The 22837-nt window shown below is 35.8% G+C and overlaps 3 protein-coding genes and 1 long non-coding RNA gene across 5 annotated transcripts; all 4 read left to right on the plus strand.

Annotated features, from left to right (window-relative positions):
* Positions 1 to 3141: 3141 nt before the first annotated feature.
* Positions 3142 to 3702, plus strand: LOC130997986 (glycine-rich cell wall structural protein-like). The gene has a single exon (XM_057923424.1). The coding sequence runs from the start codon at positions 3142 to 3144 to the stop codon at positions 3700 to 3702; it is 561 nt and encodes a 186-aa protein (XP_057779407.1).
* Positions 3703 to 5858: 2156 nt separating this feature from the next.
* LOC130997987 (uncharacterized) lies at positions 5859 to 8712 on the plus strand. The gene is made up of 8 exons (XM_057923425.1): positions 5859 to 6032; positions 6265 to 6295; positions 6404 to 6544; positions 7011 to 7036; positions 7120 to 7176; positions 7256 to 7889; positions 7973 to 8051; positions 8198 to 8712. The coding sequence occupies exons 1-5, from the start codon at positions 5859 to 5861 to the stop codon at positions 7174 to 7176; spliced, it is 429 nt and encodes a 142-aa protein (XP_057779408.1). The 3' UTR covers positions 7256 to 7889; positions 7973 to 8051; positions 8198 to 8712.
* A 4870-nt stretch (positions 8713 to 13582) lies between these two features.
* Positions 13583 to 14036, plus strand: LOC131000381 (uncharacterized). The gene is made up of 3 exons (XR_009093715.1): positions 13583 to 13679; positions 13766 to 13819; positions 13906 to 14036. It is a non-coding gene; the product is annotated as an uncharacterized LOC131000381 (long non-coding RNA).
* Positions 14037 to 15733: 1697 nt separating this feature from the next.
* Positions 15734 to 16921, plus strand: LOC131000382 (glycine-rich cell wall structural protein-like). Of its 2 annotated transcripts, none has more exons than XM_057926255.1 (2): positions 15734 to 16743; positions 16774 to 16921. In XM_057926255.1, coding segments are annotated over exons 1-2 (849 nt in total). In that variant the 5' UTR covers positions 15734 to 15896; the 3' UTR covers positions 16776 to 16921. The 2 variants fall into 2 exon arrangements, with proteins under 2 accessions (XP_057782238.1, XP_057782239.1); XM_057926256.1 differs by having other exon boundaries at positions 15739 to 16033; positions 16064 to 16921.
* The last annotated feature ends 5916 nt before the right edge of the window (positions 16922 to 22837 follow it).

The following is a 22837-nucleotide window of genomic DNA, read 5'->3' on the forward strand; positions in this document are numbered from 1 at the left end:
TCATTTCATAACACCATAAAATAAGTTAAAAATTTACAAAAACGGATTTGGAGATTGCAAATCAATTGAAATAATCTTAGTCCACAATATATGGTTTATTTCATCTCGATTAGAAATGGTTTATCGAATAAAATTATTGAATTCTAGATAATTGGTAGGAAAGAATTAAAAAGAGTGTGAAATGCGAAAAAGATAACATAAGATAAGATTGCCTAAACATAAATGGCGGCCTAGATTTATTGATTTTCAAAGTATACTAAGGGCATGCATTCGTGAAGTATATACTAAGTGATGAGACCCGGGTTCGATCCCCTTTGGGAGCGAATTTGGTGTTTGGAGAGATAAGGTGGGCTTGGTGAATTCTTGGAGTGTTTGGGGAACTAATTGTTAACATCTAACATAACTTTGTCCGATAAAAAAAAAAAAAAAAAAAACTAAGTGCTTTATAGCCAATTGCTATCATTCATCGTTCGCAGAATCGCAGGGACAAATTCAGGATTTATCATTAGGGGAACTGAATTTGTTAAAATATGACATCTAAAAGTATTTGTATGGGAATTCAGGGGCAAGAGGCCCCGAGCCAACTTTTTATTAGCATCCCGTACAATTTATTTTTATGTTCAAGTAGAATTTTAATGGACTTAGAATTAGATCTTGGTCAGTTACTATAATAAATAATTGTTCACATTCTATTAATTCAACAATATATAGTACATTAAAAGCATATAAAAAACTTACCTCTGTGCATTTTTTTTAAAAATATTTTATCTTCTAAAAAAGTAAACTAATTTTCATTATTAATAGTTCATAATTTTACTTTAACTTGAGGATTGACTCAAATTCAATATTGAAAATTAACTAAAAAAGGAAATGATACAAAAATAACACAAATCTAACAAACTAGTACTATAACAAATCACTGTAAAATGTTAAATAATTAATGTGGATACTATGATTATTAAAACAATGTATTATATTCTTTCTTGTATTTAAAATAAATAAATAAATTTTTTAAAAAAATAAAATTTGGGAAGGGGCTTCAGCTCCCTGGATCCGTCACTGATCATCCGTAAGTATCATTTTTTTAATGAGTAAAATTTATTAAACTATGTACGAGGGGTGCAATCTATCAACAAGAAAACAAGGATAAATGATAGAAAGAAAACAAATCACTATCCTAGCAGTCCACGCACAAAGAAGGATTGTAAATCCAGTCATCCAAACTATAATAAGAGATACTGGGTGAGATGTTAGAAATTCAAAACTAAAATCTAATTTTAATAATCTTGACTAAATCCTCGCTACTACTGGACAAGCTCTTGAAAATCATTCTATTTCTAATGGATATGTATCCATAAATTCCACGCAACACAAATTTAAAGTGCCTTCCACAACTCAATTTTTTTTATTCATTGCAAAATCCATATGACTTCCAAACTGGCGGCTAGGATAGCCGATTGCCCCAGTTGCCCCAATTGCTTTATAGCCAGTTGCCTAAATTGCTATCATTCATATTATCCGTAAGTATCATACTTCACGAATGCATGCACTTAGCATACTTAATTTGAAAATCAATAAAGGGGTGTTTTTGGTTAAGTATAAGTTTTAAAAAATAATTTATAAGTTACACAAATTTTCCTGTACATTCGGATGTATCGTACACTCGAGTTGATCTGTACCCAAATTCTGACACGCATGTTAATTCAAACCCGCATCCTGGTCCAAATCGTATAAACGACACTATTCAGTTATACAAATCACATTGCTTATAATTGACTCTATTCAATTATATAAATCATGACACTGTAACATTTTAAAATGTTATAGTATCATTTTCAATCTTATAGTATTATTTAAAATATTATAGTGTCATTTATAATGTTATAGTGTCAAAGGAAGTGTCATTTATATTTTTGAATAGTGTCATTTACAATGTTATAGTTCATTTATACGCAGTGCCATTTGTATAACAGAATAGTGTCAATTACATGCAGTGTCATTTACACAATTTGAGTCAGGATATAGGTTTAGATCAGGATGCGGGTCAACCCGGGTGTACCTCTATAAGTTATTTAGGAGTTTATAAACTTTTTAAAAGTGTTTGATAAAAATAAGTTTCTAAACAGCTTATAAGGTGTGAAAATAAACTCTATAAGCTCTTCAAAAGTAAGTTCATCTATCCCAACTTATTTTTTCATTATTTTATAAACAACACTCGTTTTACAAAAATAACTCAATTAGGATTATTATTTAACTAGTTTATAGCTTAATGTGATTGCATAGCAATATAGATCACTATCTGAAAATATCACCCGCGAGTGTATATCCAATACACATGACTGCATAAATAAGAGTCAGAGGATTTTTTAGGACAATAACTTATGTTGATTTGGAAATTAGGACAATAATTTTCGGACTTGTAAAAATAGGACACTAATTTTTTTTAGAGTAAAATAGGACACTAATTAATAAGCGTCGTAAAAATAGGACATTTATCGGCCGATAATTGGCTGAAAAACTTCCTACGGATGCAACACTTATTAATTAGTGTTCTATTTTACTCTAAAAAAATTAGTGTCCTATTTTTATAAGTCCGAAAGTTATTGTCCTAATTTCCAAATCAATATAAGTTACTGTCCTAAAAAACCCTCAAACTCGCATAAATAATACTACTACTAATTAAAAATCTAATGCTGACCAATTCCATATATGTAATTAATGAGAGATAGCTAGAGAGAGAGATAAACCTAACATATTAATTAGTAACACAAAGTCGTAGAGGGACAGAGAAGAAGGTGGGACGCTGTGATAATAAATCAATACTAGTATTAAGGAACAAAAAAATTAAGGTGGTTAAGAGTTGGGATTGCAATAGCTCTAAAAATCTCTGCACACCACCACATCCACATGATATCTAATGTGTACGTAATTTAATTAAGGTCAAGTAAACTTTGACAATTAATCTTTATCAATTTGCCCTAAAATTAATAATAAGGCTGTGTGTCTCTGTCTCAAGACTCTCAACTGCATGCATTTATGAACCATCTCTTGCTCTATTTCTATAAATAGAATCGAAGCTTTTATCGGAGAATAACACAACACTAATATCTCATCTTAAATTTTATAATTCAGAAAATTACAATGGGGAATAATTTCAGAAATGGTGGGGTATTTGCTGTGATCTTGTTGTTGGGGTTGTTTGTTGTGCAGATTGCCGATGGCCGGCAGCTTGAGAAAGACCAATTTGGCGGTGGTGGGCTTGGCGGCGGCGGGGGGTCTGGCGGCGGATTTGGTGGTGGTTCTGGTGGAGGCCTAGGAGGTGGTTCCGGTGGTGGATTCGGGGGAGGTTCCGGTGGCGGCCAAGGAGGTGGATTTGGAGGTGGCAAGGGAGGAGGGTTTGGTGGAGGTTCCGGAGGTGGTGCAGGCGGAGGATTTGGGGGTGGCTCTGGAGGTGGGGGAGGGTTTGGAGGTGGGTCTGGAGGTGGGGGTGGCCTAGGTGGAGGCTCAGGAGGAGGGTTTGGAGGTGGGTCTGGAGGTGGGGGAGGGTTTGGAGGTGGGTCTGGAGGTGGGGGTGGTCTAGGTGGAGGCTCAGGAGGAGGGTTTGGCGGGGGATCTGGAGGTGGGGGTGGTCTAGGTGGAGGCTCCGGGGGAGGGTTTGGTGGTGGTTCCGGTGGCGGTGGAGGTTTTGGTGGCGGACATTAGTTCGCATGGTTATAGGACAAAACAAACGTCCAACTATAGTGTGAGTGTATTGCATGCATGCATGGCATGCTCTGTTCTATGGATATAAGCTGTAATACTGTTTTCATAAATTATTAATGAAATATGAATAATCATATGTAAAATATTATGAGAGTTGAATTTTTTTTTTGAGAGTATTATGAGAGTTGAATTGTTTGAGTGTACTACTATCCTAAAATTACAGTTTATGTGGATCACGAGTAAAATTAGTGATATTTTATACTCTATATGACACATGTTTTGATACAATATATGCTTATATTTGTAGTGGATAATGGGTTCCACTATGTATGAAATGAATGGTTGAAGTTGAATTAAATAAGAGTTATAAGTGTTTTTTTTGTAAATAAGATGTGTTTGTAACTTGTAAGTAGGGATGATAATCGGGTACGACGGGTACAGATAGTGACTATCCATACCCAGACCCACGAACTAAATGAATAGTGATTTTTAACTACGAAACTATCCATAGATATCAAATGGTATCCAAACCCGCTACCCGCGGATACCCGCTACCCGTCGGGTATCCGCGAACCCGTTATCCGGCGGGTATCCGTCACCTGCTATCCGCCGGATACCCGCCACCTACTATCCGCCACATACCCATGAAATATAATTTAAATATAAATTTACAACAAATTTAATAGAAAAAAAAAATCAACACAAATAACATAGTTCAAATCCACATATTGAAATCCACAAAGTACAATGTTTAAATTCAAATTCATCAACTAAAATATAAAATCCAACAAAATTCTCTAATCGCTCAACAAAATTCAAATTTAAATTAGATTATTAGAGTTTGGGCCTTAGTTCAGTTTCTGTTTGAGCCTATTTTAAAATATAATATGCTAGCTCATAATCTCAAAATATATATTCAAAGCCCATATTTTATGAAATTTTTTGTGGATATTTGACGGGTAATTGGTGGGTATTTTTCACGGGTAAACGGGTTTTACGGGTATGGATAGTAAGTATCCAAACCCATACCCACGAACTAAATGAATAGTGAATTGCAACCACGAAACTATCCGTGAATATCAAATGGTATCCAAATCCATGATAGGTTCGGGTTTTTGCGGATATCCGTTACCCGCGGGTAGATTGCCATCCCTACTTGTAAGGATAATATATATAAAAAAAATGGTGAGACCATTCTAATTAAAAAAGAAAATGATATACTTTCAATTTAATGAATACAAAAATGACAGTCATACTTTTTGTAGACGGATGAAGTATATATATATCCTAAAATTTCTAATTAATATTAATTGTCCATAAGTCTCTAATGTAATTAAACTACAATATATATGCATTTTATAATGTACAATCAATTAGTTAATTTGAGAAGAGATCGAAAGAAAAAAAAAAAGAAAAGAAAAAAAAAAGAACGTAGCAGCCAATAGTGCTTTAAAAGTTATATATATCCTAAAATTTCTAATTAATATTAATTGTCCATAAGTCTCTAATGTAATTAAACTACAATATATATGCATTTTATAATGTACAATCAATTAGTTAATTTGAGAAGAGATCGAAAGAAAAAAAAAAGAAAAGAAAAGAAAAAAAAGAACGTAGCAGCCAATAGTGCTTTAAAAGTTATATGTATAAAAAGGAACCTAGCTATATATAAGAATCCATTAAACTTCATATATGTCAGATACTTCATATATAAATATATAGTGTTCATATACTTCTAAATAACTATTTTACTTAATTAACACAAGATTAATATATATATATACTTAATTAGCTTGTCTTCTCATGAAAACTGAAGCTCAGACGGCAGCATATATGAAATACATATAAATATAAGAGTTAAATGCATCTAAATTCACGAACTTTAGTCAAAATTCATTTTTAACACAAACACTACAAGAATTTAGATCATAGACTACATGAAATAGGCGACATTGAACAAAACATGCATGTCGTGTAATAAGCTGATAGACGACGCATTTTAAATTCTCGTTGTCTATGAGCAAGGGAATAGACAACCCACAGCCAAACATATCGTCTAATATGATAATAGACGACGTGGAACAAAGTTGTGTCGTCTATTGTTGTCGTCTATTCTAATATGACGATAGACGACACAACTCTGTTCCACGTCGTCTATGATAATAGACGACACAACTCTGTTCCACCTAGACCACCCCCACCTCGCCTCGCCGCGCTGCTGCGCCTCTCCTCGCTGCGCCGTGTATTGCTGCTCCTCGCCTCGCCTCGCCGTCGATTGCTGCGTCTCGACTCGCCATCGATTGCTGCCACCCATTGTCGTAATAAATTTGGTACTATCTCTTTGTTCTTTCATCCACTTTTATGACATCCACTTTGAAAGAGTTTGCCAAAATACAAAAGCTGTAAAGGCATGGCATTTTTAGCTACCTTTACTTGTTAATTTCAGAAAGGCCGTATCTATTTTACAAAGGAAAAGAAGGCCATAAGCTATTGAAGAACATGACATTATGCATTTGCTTGAAAGATGATTTCATGGCTCATGACTTTGATGCTCATTGATAGGTTATGCAAAAAAATTATGAAGTTCTATTAGGTAAGGCTCTCTGCCTTGTCCTTTTGTCTCGATTCCAGCTTGTGCAGACTTTGATCTTGATAAGTATTGGGTGCATTGTTTAGTGTTGACGCTGGTCATTTGCTGCAGTAAGTCAGTTTACATTATATGGGGTATTAAAAGGAAACAAACCTGATTTTCATGTGGCGATGCCCCCCGCTGCAGCTAAATCATTCTATGCTTCTCTAGTTGAAAGATTTCAGAAAGCTTACGGTGCAGATGCAGTTAAAGGTGATATGCATTTTCATCACTCTGTATCAACATTGTCACTAGTTATTTTCTTTCTAAATAGTGATGGATAGCAACGAACAGCAAATAATTCCTTTTGCTCTTAATTATCAACCTAGCCACGAAAGAATGATTTTACCAATATCAAAGAAGGCTTTGTGATGCTTTCCTCAGTCTTTAAGCTTAGCTAAGCTATGACCCATTGATAAGCAAAGAGTGAATAGAAAGAATACAGGCTCCTCATGTATTACTGAAGAGACTAAAAACCTTTTCAATACTTTTTAGTTGGATTTTTCTGAACTCGGACAAATTGAATGTTTTGCTCCGCCCAGGAGAAATAAATATTAGGTTGCACTGAGTTGTTGATTTGTTATTGCCAGCCTTGGAATGATCCACACGGTTGTGTGTAGCTTCCACAAAAATAGTTCAACAAGGTTTATACTAACCACAGATTGTTCACTCGATGCAGATGGCCTATTTGGAGCAATGATGACAGTAAGATTCATAGCTTTGTGTGATCACTTGTAAACGCTGGGCTAGTGTGGGGGTGTGCTTATATTCTTGTTTTCGATGTGAAGGTTAACTTGGTGAATGATGGACCGGTGACAATGCAGCTCGAATCAAGGGAATCATAAGTAAGTCAGTCTCTTGTAATCTGAATTTGCTACCTCAATTATATTATACCTGAGTCTAACGTATCGTTTATATTTTCAGGAATACAAATGGTGATGACAGAAGAAATATCTGAGACCATATATTTCAAGATTCATACTTTCAAGTCTGGTTAACTCATCTGAATAGTGGGTGTATTAAAACTGAAAAAAAAAGAAATATGTCTCGTTAGTGTTATGATCAGAGCAAATTGATAATATTGTCGTATTGATTACTGAATTTCGAGTGTTGAAATTTCTAAAATGTACTTGGATAGTATTGGTTAAGCCTAAGCAGGGAACATTATTTTGAGTTTTTTGGGGTGTATTCGCACTTTTTTACTACTCCCTGCTGACTGTCGGTTGTATAGGCTGTTTAAAAAGCTTTCCATCATAATATTCTTCATTACAGTGATGTTTATTGTCGTAATAAATTCGGTACTATCTCTTTGTTCTTTCATCCACTTTTATGTTAAAGACATAAAATTGTGATGTATTTACTGCAGCTTATTTAGAAATGCCTACCATGTGGCAATTTATAGAAAAAAAGACTAAATATGTAATTTAATTTCTGGGTATCCTGCAGGATGCTGCTGCATGGCTGAGTATTTTGAGTCAAAAGCATTGGAACAGCAAGAAGCAGCACGCAATGGAACCCCAAAACCAGATGCATCTATTGCCAGCAAAAGTCATTTGAGGTATTGATCCAATATTTTCATAAACTTGGTTGAACCTTCTTTCAACAGACTGGCGAACCAAATCCTTTAAACATGTTCTACAGTGTGTCAGATCTCCTTGATTATATTAGTCCTGATCAGGACTCAAAGGCCATGGATGCTCAGAGGAAACGACGCCTTAAGGTATTAATGTTCTGCATTTTTTGAAACAGAATTTTCAAGTCCTCGATGCACAGTATTCTTCTCATTCTTCTTTCCTAGTTAGATAAGAGAGATTAACTTCTGCATCTATCGCTAATTTACTGCCTTTTCATTATATCAATTCTTAGGCTATTCAAGTCGGTGATAAATCCCCTAGAGGAAAAGAATGAGGACCCTATTATTATTGGAAGTGTCAAAATAAGTGCTGTAGTGGAGGAAAGTAGCCGTGAACCGGACAAGGAAGATAATAAATCCTCTGAAGAACTTGTCAAGGTTGCTGAAACCAGATATGATCGTCCACCTTCAGACCAACTCATCCTAGAAGGAAAGTCAGAAGAAGGGTGGCAGGAAACGGTACTACAAGAAAGAGTTCAACAGAAAGAATCCAGATCTTGCCAAGTTAAAGGTTAATTCGGACGTCGGTTACAGAAAGGAGGCTGTTTCTCAGGGGCATAAGGTCGCACTTAAGACTGTTTTTGCTGAAGCATCTCTAACAAAACAACGTCCACTTTTATGTTAAAGACATAAAATTAATGACGAGGGTAAAAATACATATCTTTGATGTAGAATGTTTGTATGATGGATACTTTTTCAATGTAGGATGATAAAGAATATTTGAAATTAATGAATGGCATTTTTATTATTTGTGTATATATTTTAAATTATTTATTATGAATTTTTAGATTTAATAAAATATTTATTTGAAAAAATAGAAAATTTAAGTATAAAGGCAGAATTAAAATAAAAAATTGAAAAATTCAACGAATAGACAACTCGCATGTTCGCGTTGTCTATTAGCTGATAGACAACGAGCATGCGCATGTTGTCTATTAGCTGATAGACGACGGACGCAAGCGCGTTGTCTATTAGTGCCCCCAATAGACAACACCCACATTTATGACATGCGATTTTCAAATAGACAACGAATGCATGCACTTAGCATACTTAATTTGAAAATCAATAAGGGAGAGTTTGGTTAAGTATAAGTTTAATAAAATAATTTATAAGTTACACAAATTTTCCTATACATTCGGATGTACCGTACACTCGAGTTGACCTGTACCCAAATTCTGACATGCATGTTAATTCAAACCCGCATCCTGATCCAAATCGTATAAACGACACTATTCAGTTATACAAATCACATTGCTTATAATTGATACTATTCAATTATATAAATCATGACACTGTAACATTTTAAAATGTTATAGTGTCATTTTCAATCTTATAGTATTATTTAAAATATTATAGCGTCATTTATAATGTTATAATATTATAAGTTATTTAGGAGTTTATAAACTTTTTAAAAGTGTTTGGTAAAAATGAGTTTCTAAAGAGCATATAATGTGTGAAAATAAACTCTATAAGCTCTTCAAAAATAAGTTCATCTATCCCAATTTATTTTTTCATTATTTTATAAACAACACTCGTTTTACAAAAATAACTCAACTAGGATTATTATCTAGTTTAAAGCTAAATGTGATTGCATAGCAATATAGATCACTATCTGAAAATATCACCCGCCGGTGTATATCCAATACACATGACTGCATAATAATATATACTACTACTAATTAAAAATCTAATGCTGACCAATTCCATATATGTAATTAATGAGAGATAGCTAGAGAGAGAAATAAACCTAACATATTAATTAGTAACACAAAGTCGTAGAGAGACAGAGAAGAAGGTGGGACGTTGTGATAATAAATCAATACTAGTATTAAGGAACAAAAAAATTAAGGTGGTTAAGAGTTGGGATTGCAATAGCACTAAAAATCTCTGCACACCACCACATCCACATGCACATGATATCTAATGTGTACGTAATTAAGGTCAAGTAAACTTTGACAATTAATCTTTCAATTTGCCCTAAAATAATAAGGCTGTGTGTCTCTGTCTCAAGCCTCTCAACTGCATGCATTTATGAATCATCTCTTGCTCTATTTCTATAAATAGCATCGAAGCTTTTATCGGAGAATAACACAACACTAATATCTCATCTTAAATTTTATAATTCAGAAAATTACAATGGGGAATAATTTCAGAAATGGTGGGGTATTTGCTGTGATCTTGTTGTTGGGGTTGTTTGTTGTGCAGATTGCCGATGGCCGGAAGCTTGAGAAAGACCAATTTGGCGGTGGTGGGCTTGGCGGCGGCGGAGGGTCTGGCGGTGGATTTGGTGGTGGTTCTGGTGGAGGCCTAGGAGGTGGTTCCGGTGGTGGATTTGGAGGTGGCAAGGGAGGAGGGTTTGGTGGAGGCTCCGGAGGTGGTGCAGGCGGAGGATTTGGGGGTGGCTCTGGTGGAGGTTTCGGAGGTGGTTCTGGTGGAGGTTTCGGAGGTGGGTCTGGAGGTGGGGGAGGGTTTGGAGGTGGGTCTGGAGGTGGGGGTGGTCTAGGTGGAGGCTCAGGAGGTGGGTTTGGAGGTGGATCTGGAGGTGGGGGTGGTCTAGGTGGAGGCTCAGGAGGAGGGTTTGGTGGGGGATCTGGAGGTGGGGGTGGTCTAGGTGGAGGAGGGTTTGGTGGTGGTTCCGGTGGCGGAGGAGGTTTTGGTGGCGGACATTAGTTCGCATGGTTATAGGACAAAACAAACGTCCAACTATAGTGTGAGTGTATTGCATGCATGCATGGCATGCTCTGTTCTATGGATATAAGCTGTAATACTGTTTTCTTAAATTATTAATGAAATATGAATAATCATATGTAAAATATTATGAGAGTTGATTTTTTTTTTTGGAGAGTATTATGAGAGTTGAATTGTTTGAGTGTACTACTATCCTAAAATTACAGTTTGTGGATCACGAGTAAAATTATTGTGATATTTTGATACAATATATGCTTATATTTGTAGTGGATAATGGGTTTCACTATGTATGAAATTAATGGTTGAAGTTGAATTAAATAAGAGTCGTGTTTTTTTTGTAAATAAGAAGTAGATAAAATATATAAAAAAAATGGTGAGACCGTTCTAATTAAAAAAGAAAATGATATACTTTCAATTTAATGAATACAAAAATGACAGTCAATATACTTTTTGTAGACGGAGGAAGTATATATATATATATCCTAAAATTTCTCATTAATATTGTCCATAAGTCTCTAATGTAAACTACAATATATATGCATTTTATAATGTACAATCAATTAGTTAATTTGAGAAGAGATCGAAAGAAAAGAAAAAAGAACGTAGCAGCCAATAGTGCTGTAAAAGTTACATGTATAAAAAGGAACCTAGCTATATATAAGAATCCATTAAACTTCATATATGTCAGATACTTCATATATAAATATATAGTGTTCATATACTTCTAAATAACTATTTTACTTAATTAACACAAGATTAATATATATATATATATATATATATACTTAATTAGCTTGTCTTCTCATGAAAACTGAAGCTCAGACAACATGAAATACATATATATATAAGGGTTAAATGCATCTAAATTCACGAATTTTAGTCAAAATTCATTTTTAACACAAACTTTCAAAAATTCATTTTATAACATCAACTTTGAGACCCTGTTCAATTATTCTAACAATAATTAAATTCATCTCCGGCGATTTAAAAACACACGTGACACTTTAGGTAGGCTCACTAATCTCCCCAAAACATATGAAAAAATTGATAGATTGAAGATAAAGGGTAGTGAGCCTACATTTCAGTATCATGTGCGTTTTTAAATCACCCGAGATGAATTTATTAATAGGGTCCCAAAATCATGGGGTATAAAAATGAATTTTTAAAAATTCGTGTTAAAATTGAATTTTAACTAAATTAAGTTCGTGAATTTAGATGCATTTAACCCTAAATATAAATTGTAAAATTACATTTACATTTTGCTATAATAGAATATTCTTTTCGACATGCATCCCTTAAAATTATGCACTTTTTATTATTTTGATACGTCCCAAAAAGAAAAAAGAAAAAAAGCAAACGTATTTTTCACTTTTAAACAGTGACTCACCACAAACTCTTTATTTTTTCTCCCAACTCTATCAACTTATTCATAATATTATTTCTCATGCCCATAACTCTTTTTTGATAATTAATCAACTCATTACCTATTAAATAATTAACACTCTAGCTAGCTAACCCAACCCATTCACTAAAAGCCCTAGCCACTCACGCTCTTCTCGGTCTGAGATTAGGGTACCTCCGTACCTCTCACACCCAACCGAAACCTTAGCCGCTAATCTCTATTCCTCTCTTTAATGATCAAATCGTCGTCGCAATTTGATCCTTATATTGCAGCGAGCGTAGTTTTGAGACAATCTTGAAATTATTATATTTTCGTACTCCTGACACTACTACAAAATTTCACATACATAACACTTCATACATAACGGTTTTTTTAAAAAACCGTTATGTATGAGCGCATTTTCTAGAAAAGACAACGGTTTTGAAGAAATCCGTTATCTATGTAGTGTTATCCATATCAATAGATAACAGTATGATGTAATCCGTTATCTTTTAGCGTTATCTATTAGTTACATACATAACGGTTTGATAAACCGTTACGTCAACCGTTATCTATTAACACTTTTTTACAACAGTTTTTTTTACCGTTAAGAAATGCGTTATATAACTGTTATGTATTAACATTATTTTTTTTTCATAAATATATATTTTTATTAGGTAAAATTCGAAACCTAACTCAAAATCTAATTTTCAAGCTTCTCTCCAATACTCCTAACACACCCGCCGCCTCCCCCCGGTGACGCCGCGCCGGACGACGCTGCACGAGCAACCGGACGCCGGTGCCAGTGAGTCAGTGACCGCCCCTGCCCCCACCCACCCTGCATCGCGTCGTCTCTGACGCCGCTCTTCTCGCAGCAGCAGATCGAGATGCGGAGCACCCTTCTCCCCTCCACCGAGCACGAGCAGACCACCCCTCTCCTCCGCCGACGCCGCTCTTCTCGCAGCGGCAGCAGCAGATCGGGCTTTTTGCTTCTCCGTCTGCCACCTACCGCACCCGTCTCTCTCTCTCTCCGTCCGTTAGGCCTAGCAGCTGTCGCCGGTCGAGCTCTCAATCGCAGACCCTAGGAGCCGCCGCTGTCGCCGCCGCCTTCTACAATAGCCACCACCAAGGTAGAATCCCTAATTATTCATCCCTTACGCAAATCTCATTCCAAATCCCTAATTTTTGAACTTTGTTGGTAACAATATGATTTAGATTAGGGCTTTTGCTCGAATTTTTTAAATTGTCTGAAGCTATTTTGCTCAAATTTTTTAATTTTGTCAAGCTATTTTGCTCAAGTTTTTGAATTATCTCTTTGTTATTCGATTATCCTCAATTGTGAGAATGAAACACATTCTCATACATAATCACTTTCATTTCTTCATACTGTTACTGAGACCAGTCTGATTACAATGTTTCTTCGGAGATCAAATCTAGTTTGGATGAGGTTGAAATCAAAACTTGAGAAAGTGATGCCTGGCCAGGTAAAATTTACTTTCTCCAAAATCTCATCTTAGCCCAACTCAAAAATGTAAAGATGATGATGACGTGATGTATTTGAACATCTGCAGTGGGAATTCCAAGTCGGACCATCTGTTGGCATTTCAGCTGGAGACGAGCTGTGGATAGCTCGTTACATATTGGAGGTATTGATTCGTTCTTGACATTATATAAATACAAACACCAATGATTTTCACTGCTTGTGCTAATACATGTTTTTCAATCTTGGTAGAGGATCACTGAGATTGCTGGAGTTGTTGTATCATTCGACCCCAAGCCCATCGAGGTGAATCTAGTGCATCTTTTCATGAATATTTTTGAGCGACTTAGCTTATTATTTCCATTATCATAGTTGTGATTCTTATCTTTCAGGTGCAAACCAGGATTCCACACAATTCCTCTCTCCGCTGTAAGATTTGCTTCTTCCATTTCTAAGTAGATGGTTTACTACAGTTATTGGCTCCATATGTGAATACATTTTTTCTTCTATATTTCATCATTTGGTTCTGCATTGTGGTATAATTTTTTTGGTATTTCGGTGCTTTGAGCTGCTGTTCTGTGCAGTGTAATTTTAGATCTGGTTTGAGGTTTTATTTCAAACTTGTTTACTAGAAATTGGGAATTGAGTTTCTACACATATTCTCTTGCATTTGTTTGTTTGATAAGCAACTGCTAGTTAGGTAGTATAAAATGATTGTGGTTTGGCAGGTGATGGTGTTTATTCGCTTATAATCTCATTTCCATCTCCTATTTGTTGCAACCCCTTCTTCTCCACACGCCACTCTCATCACAACTGCATCAACCTCTTTCTCTCTCTCTAGCTGGCGGCGAGGAAGAGAGCTGCGGAGGAGACGCTGCAGCGGAGCACGAACAAGAGAGTGGTATTGGGTGAGATTCAGAACGTTCTAGGTTTGGATGGAAAGTCGAATGGGGTTGATTACATGTTTCTTTTTTATCTGAAGTTTCTAATATTTTCCAGCTGCTGCAGTTTAAGTTTTCATCTGCTGCCCGTGTTTGGGTTTGTGTGTATGTTCTTTTCTTGATTCTTTTCTATGTCTCTCTTAGTTAACGAGTTTCTAAAGAGTATATATTAGTTTTTGTAATGCGGCTCTCTAATCTTATAAATGTGATACATAATACTTCTTTGGTGGGAGTAAACTTTATGGCGTGGGACTCAAATCTTATCAAGATTATTTTCCCAATTTCCTTTTTCAGTGGATAAATTGCTGCTTATATTCTTAATATTGTAAATATTTAGTTGGCTTTATCAAGATTTTTACATTTTCATAAGAGAGAAATGTATTTTGATTTATTTGAAAGAATCATCAATATTGAGATTAGCTTCTATATCTTATCTTGCAGGAACAATTTGAGTCAATATTTCTCGAGACACAGGTATTGCCCAATGGTATTTTGTGTAAAGAGTCATTTTTATGGTGTATGAAAATTCAAAGAAGGAGGTCCATGGCCCTTCAATTTCCTACTCAATTTTCTCTGCCTGTTTGGATGCCTTATCTTCTGTTCCGTACAGCTGGTTAAAACTAAGGAATCATTTTCAATGTTGTAGATAGTAGCTAACGAGCTATGTATAATAGATCCTCCAAAACTTCTTATATTTATCTGCAGGCAGGAACAATTCTTGATACTGTAGAAGAGCTGGTGGAAGAACAAACTCTGGATCCTCTACATTCTACAAAGTACGCCTTTATATCACTTAACTAACTTTGTAACTGACGACCACCTCCTACAATATTAGTTACTGATTTGAATGGTTACATATATATATATGATTAAGTAAATCTTTACTGTAGTAATAAAGCTCATAAATTTCTACAGTCTATACTTCTGAGTTTTCTCTATGCAGAAACCGATGGTATAAACTCATGTCTTGTTAGTAATAAGTGTGAGTTGATGGTGCAGAATGAGCCGATTAAAAATCTAATGCTGACCAATTCCATATATGCAATGAATAAGAGATCGAAAGACATATATAAACCTAACATATTAATTAAGGTAACACAAAGTCGTAGAGAGACAGAGAAGAAGGTGGGATGTTGTGATAATAAATCAATAGTACTCGAGGAATGAAAAAATTCAGGTGGTTGAGAGTTGGGATTGCAATAACTTGAAAAGCCTCTGTACACCACCACATGCACATGATATCTAATGTGTAATTAAGGGTCAACTAAACTTTGACAATCTTTATCAATTTGCCCTAAAATATAAAGGCTGTGTCTCTGTTCCAACTGCACGCATTTATGAACCATCTCCTGCTCTATTTCTATAAATAGAATCGAAGCTTTTATCGGAGAATAACACACCATTAATATTTCATCTTAAATTTTATAGATCAGAAAATTACAATGGGGAAGAATTTCAGAAATGGTGGTGTGTTTGCTGTGATCTTGTTGCTGGGGTTGTTTGTTGTGCAGATTGCCGATGGCCGGAAGCTTGAGAAAGACACATTTGGCGGTGGTGGGCTCGGTGGAGGCGGAGGGCTTGGTGGTGGCGGTGGACTTGGTGGCGGAGCTGGTGGTGGCGGTGGACTTGGTGGCGGAGCTGGCGGTGGACTTGGGGGAGGTGCTGGTGGAGGGCTAGGGGGAGGTTCCGGTGGAGGGCTAGGGGGAGGTTCCGGTGGAGGCCTGGGAGGTGGTTCCGGTGGCGGCCTAGGAGGCGGAGCTGGTGGTGGACTTGGGGGAGGTTCCGGTGGAGGCCTAGGAGGTGGTTCCGGTGGAGGCCTAGGAGGAGGTTCCGGTGGAGGGCTAGGGGGAGGTTCCGGTGGAGGCCTAGGAGGAGGTTCCGGTGGAGGGCTAGGGGGAGGTTCCGGTGGAGGGCTAGGGGGAGGTTCCGGTGGAGGGCTAGGAGGTGGATTTGGAGGTGGCAAGGGAGGAGGGTTTGGTGGAGGTGCCGGAGGTGGTGCAGGCGGAGGAGTTGGGGGTGGTGCCGGTGGTGGGAGCGGAGGAGGATTTGGAGGCGGAAAGGGTGGAGGGTTTGGTGGTGGTTCTGGTGGAGGATTTGGAGGTGGATCTGGAGGAGGAATTGGAGGTGGATCTGGAGGTGGCGCCGGTGGAGGTTTTGGAGGTGGATCTGGAGGCGGGGGTGGTCTAGGTGGAGGCTCCGGAGGAGGGTTTGGTGGTGGTGCCGGTGGCGGAGCAGGAGGTGGATTTGGCGGAGGAGCCGGAGGCGGTGGAGGTTTTGGTGGCGGACATTAATTAGTTCGCATGGTACTTATAGGCGATAAAACAAACGTCCAACTATAGTCTGAATATTGCATGCATGGCATGCTCTGTTCTATTGATCTAAGCTGTAATACTTGTTTTCTTAAATTATTAATGAAATATCAATAATCATTTATAAAAAATTATGAAAGTTGAATTGTTTGACCCTATTACTATCCTATAATTACAGTTTATGTGGATCATGATGAGTATATATATATGTATATCGAGAGGAAGATTTTCATTAATTTGTCGGTAATTACCATTTCTATTTCTTAATTGCTACTAGAATAAAGTAATTGTCCATAAGTCTATAATGTAAAACTACAATATATATGCATTTTATAATGTACAATCAATTAGTTTGGGAAGAGAGAATTTTTTTTTGAAAAAAGTACATAGCAGTCAAGTGTACAGCTGACAGCTGTTATATGTATGAAAAGGAACCAAACTATATATAGTAAAACATTCAAATAAGAAAACTTCATATACGGTCACATACTTCACTTTAAATGATCAACATAACTTACATTAAATCTGACACTTTATTCTATCTAAAATCTATCATATATAAGGAATCTTATTAAAATCATTCCATATATATATATAAAGTGGATTTTGTAGATCCCATCTCTTATTAGTATATGGATCCAAATATGGACCATGTATGTGCCGCAACAAAAGCGTGACATATGTGGTAGATACCTTCCAAGGAAAAATATAAACAGAAGTAAAATAAGAACAAAATTTAGATTTTTTTTTAAAAAAAATGGCCGATTTTTTTTTTCGCACAACCGCCACCATAATTATGCATATAGTTTAATACAAATATGAATATACATAACACACATATATGCATATCACTAAGCGACTCCTCAGATGCATCTCGCTGCCGCCATAATTATGCATATAGTTGAACACAAATATGAATATACATAAACACATATATGCATAACATTACATACACATATGCATAGCATTATGCGACGCGTTAGGTGACCAGTGGCGAGAGGCATCAATCGCATAATTCTATGCATATAATTGAACACAAATATGCATATACATAAACATATATACGTATAACATTACACATAAATATGCATAGCACTATTCAACCCGTCAGGTGACCAGCGGCGAGAGGCACCTTACGGGTCGTATAATCCCATGCATATTTTTATGCAACGCTATGCATATATGTGTTTATGTTTATTATGCATATTTGTATTCAATATGCATAATTATGGCTGCGGCCATGCAAAAAAAATAAAAATGCTAAACATTCTGCCACAACCAATGCACGATACAATCATTTTGCCGCATCGAGTTTTACAACCAATGCACGATACAATCATTTTGCCGCATCGAGTTTTACAACCAATGCACGATGATCTATTCTATCTTTTGATGCGTTTCTTCTTCTTCTTCTTTTTCTTGCTATTGAAGATTTTTTTTTTTTTTGTGTTAATCCCTACTTTTATTCTATTCTTTGGCAGGAGATCGTTTACAGTTTTCAATGAATCCATCTGCCCGGCTTGCAATGGTAATCTCTTTCTCCCTCTCTAAGTCTTCATAATTTTTCATTCTTAGTGTTATAATTGGGCAAATGATGTTGCGAGAAATGTTTCGTGAACTTGGCAAAATCTAATATTAATGTTGTTTGATTCTGTGCAAATGAAATCCGAGTTGATAAATCGAGTTGTAGGGATCGATATATACTTATCTATCAGGTTCTTTGAGAGCCGTTTAACCTTTTGTTATGGACAAACAGGAAGAAATTATCATTATATGACCAAGGTTTGTGATTTGATAAAGATCATCGATTCATCATTCAAATAAATATGAATAATTGTGCAGGGATAACATAGATGATAATGCTAATCTTGATTGTTTCGTATATAATTGCAGTCACTGGTGGTCTAGGTATCTTATTTTGGTATTATTTAGAGGATCAATAACGGCTCAAGTGTTGCTTTCGTTGCTCGGTTTTTTTAGCTTTTTATATTAAAAGCTGTAATTTTTATTCACATTATGTTGTCATCGTAGAGTTGCAATTGCTTACTTTGTTTGATTTTTTTTTCCTTTTCAGGCTGAAAGGATTCTTGGGTACTTACCAAGATAAAAAGTTTCTTCTTCAAGTCCATAATAGTTTTTGACTGATATATACTCATTTAACTCTGTTAAAAAGATACTCGAAACTAAAGCTGAACATATTAACATTTTTGGATGCATGGTATACTAGTAAATTTGTTAGTGACTGATGCCCATTTCTTTTGTTAGATTTGTCAGATTTTAAGCCATTTTACTGCCCCCCAATCCCTTTGGGGATGTGATCTTAGAGTTTTCCGGAACAAGCGTTTGATTACAATTTTGGCATGGCGACTGAGTTTGATGCTTTGTTTGATTGTTTCTGCATTCTTGGCTACCCCAAATAGGTTTTGGAAGAGATTGTGAATGTTGATGCTGAGGAATTTTTAGTGGTGATCTAGATGCATCATTAAAAGTGTATGTGATATGATTATATATCAGGGCCTTTTTTATAGGTTTAATACTTTGTTGATTTTATTACAAAGGGTTATTAGCCTGTAAATACACGAACTTTTTATATTTTCTGAAATTTAACATGACTTTTATTTTTAGCCCACAAATAAACGAACTTAGCATTTTTTCTGATTTTTGATATCAACAAGAAACAATTCTAATTTTTTACTCAAACACTCTTCTCGCTCGGTTGAAAAGGGGTTTGAACTCTTCCAACTTAGACTACCGAGAACAGGCTCTCAAGTAATCTATTATAGGCTTAAGATAAAATAGGGGTTGTCTAGATTTCTAAAAGAGTTTATATAATCAGCTAGACTAATTTTACAACGTTTGAGTACTCTCTTCTTCGATTCAAGGTTTTATCTAAGTAAATGTTGGCTTGTGATTTTGACAGAGCTTCAATGTATATCTTGAATATCGGTGAAGATTGCAGGCATTCCTCAAGCTCTATTTATAGGCGAAGTCTTGAATAGATCCGTTGGAGAGATGGTCTTCAGGATTTCTGCCGTTGTGAGACAATGTCACTTCTTGGGCTGAGGTGACAATCTTCAAATACTCCTTGTACCAAAAGTTTGAATCATCTTGTCCTTGGAGTATGGTGCTTCTGCATCTTTACACGCAAAGATGAATTCTGGTACTTGCAAGGATGATCTTCAAATCTTCGGCATTAAATTCACTTGTCCTTGAGCATTTAATGCGGCGTGTCCGATACTCTTTACTTTAGTCCGATGTAGAATGTCCGATACTCTTTACTTCAGTTCGACTATGGCACGAATTGTATGAGTATCTCTGACTGGTGACTGATGATTTTCAGTCAGGATGCGTCCTTTGAAAGTTCAGTTCAATTCGCTTCAGTTATGCTGCCTTCAGTCTTCAATCTTCACAAAAAGGTCATTAGTCTTTGCCGCTTTAGTCTAAACTAGTGAGGGCTAAAACACTTAAGTCCATAAGAGAATTACAAGTAAGAGAAGTTTTCTAATAGTTTTGGTATCATCAAAACCATGAGGTTGGATATCTTTTTGTGTCCCAATAATATTATTATATTAGTTATATTGATTTCATTCGAACCTACGATGAGATGTCGTGTAAAGACCTCGTGTGGTTCATTTTGACCAAACACCAATTATTTTATGATATCCTTTCGCTATAAATATTGCATTTAGCTTGATCCTTCAATAATGGTCTACTCATTTTCTATCGCTGCTTCTAATCTCCTTTCTTTACTCTTTAGTCACGATTTCCTGACTTAATTATCCTTAGCTAAGTTCGGTTGCGACAACATCCATTCTCTATCTCATCTTTTTACCCAAGAGCATATTTCACAATTATAAATTTTAAAAATTATAATCTCTTGCGAAAAATGACCACGACTAAAGTCAACTATTAGGTTGTTGTTTATCATGAGCAACTTTTGTAATTATAATATATATATATATATATATATATATATGTGTGTGTGTGTGTGTGTATAATTATCATTTCATTAATTAAATAAAATAGTATTAAAATTTATATCAATAGATGCTTATATGCACACTCAATTGTAGGTATGTGAACTTTATTTTATAGTTATGCATTACAATGTCCACCACCAAATTGTAGTTCCTCAATTGCAACCACAACCCTTATCACATTCGTCACCTTTATCACATTTGCTACCCTTATCACATCTGGGACCCTTACCACCTTTGCCGAAACCTATACCAATACCATTACCACTACCACTACCTGCACCAAACCCATATGCTTTGGCTTTTCCCGATCCACCTTCAACTTCAGCTACACCTCCACCTCCACCTCCACCTCGACCAATACCAGTTGCAATACCAGTACCTGAACTTGACTGATCTAGTCCATCAAGTCCAACAAAGCTAACTGCAACACCATATCCACCACGCATTTCTTTCTCAAGCTTCTGGCCATTGCCCATCTGCACCACCACAAACAAAATAATCATAACAAACCCCAAACAATTTCCTAAAATTTTCCCCATTTCTTCTCGAATTCCGGAGAAAAATCCAAGAGTTGTAAGCAAATTTTATTGTGATTCATCGATCAAAACCTACGGTTCTATTTATAGATATTGAGAGGCAAACTTCCATAAATGCATGCATTTGAGACATTTAATTATATATATTTTGGGGTAAAATGTCATACATTGTCAATTTCTCATTTTAATATTATCAGCATTGCAATTTTTCACATCTCACTATGACTTTGCCTAATTACCTTCCCTTAATTGCATTTCATTATCTCATTGATTACATGGAATTAGTCGGCACGCATGAAATATCTATCACATTCTCGTATTAATCTCATGTACATATTTTTGGATGCAGGAAAGAGAAGATAGGTTGTACCAAATGCAAGAAATTGTGTACGCAACAATGCATTGGCATTTGAGGCTGTTAAAGTTTGTTAGGAAGTTGGTTTTCTTTACTTAGTTTGAGGTACACTTGGATACGTCATGTGCAATTATTTTAATTAATAAATTCTAATTAAATTTGTTACATCATGCACCTTAATTATAATTATTTAATACACTAAAAAAGTGGTTGAATACAATGAATTTTTGAAAAATAACAAAAATATTTTCATTTAGTTATTCAATGTGTGTGTGTATATATATATATATATATATATATATAGAGAGAGAGAGAGATGTAAGGTATACGTTGATGTCTACAAATATAATAATAACTCAATTATTTTAAGATAATAATATATTAAATATATGTATATATATTAATTTTATATATTAGGAATAATAGAGTAAGTAAGAAGTAGGACATGTAATCAGTTATTTTATGAAAATAAGAAAAATGTTGAAGGAAAAAAAAATCACACATATACACATGCATACTTTTATATATATAGGTGTTAATGGGCAAAAATGCCCCATCTCTTATGTGTTTTTTGAAAAATGCTCTCTCTTATCATAGAAAGCATTCTATGCCCTAAATATGTGAAGTGCCTAATTTACCCTTTGATGTTGATGGGTTTGCTTGGTTTTTTGTGAAAGTATTACACATTTGACCGATTTGACAGCCATCGGTCATAAAGGTCAACGATTTGACAGCTATCAGTCAGGAGTACATATGACCGGTGGGTGGCTAGATCATGTGTCCGGCCGATCGGACACATGGTTTTATCGGTCGGATCATGTGTCCGTCCGGTGAAATTATGTGTCCGCCCGGCCGGACACATGTTTTCACCGACCGGACACATGATTTTAACGGCCGGACACATGATTTTATCGGTCAGACATATGTCCGACCGATAAAATCATGTGTCCGGCCGGTGAAATCATGTGTCCGCCCGGCCGAACACATAATCTAGCCACCCACCGGTCATATGTACTCTTGACTGATAGCTGTCAAATCGTTGACTTTTATGATTGATAGCTGTCAAATCGGTCAAATGTGTAAGACTTTCACAAAAAAACCAAGCAAACCTATCAAATCAAAGGGTACTTAAAGAATAGGGCATAGAATGTTTTGTATAATAAGAGAAGGCATTTTTACAAAAAAAGATAAGGAAGTGGGCAC

Source organism: Salvia miltiorrhiza, chromosome 8 (assembly GCF_028751815.1).
Source record: "Salvia miltiorrhiza cultivar Shanhuang (shh) chromosome 8, IMPLAD_Smil_shh, whole genome shotgun sequence".
NCBI classification, from domain to species: domain Eukaryota; kingdom Viridiplantae; phylum Streptophyta; class Magnoliopsida; order Lamiales; family Lamiaceae; genus Salvia; species Salvia miltiorrhiza.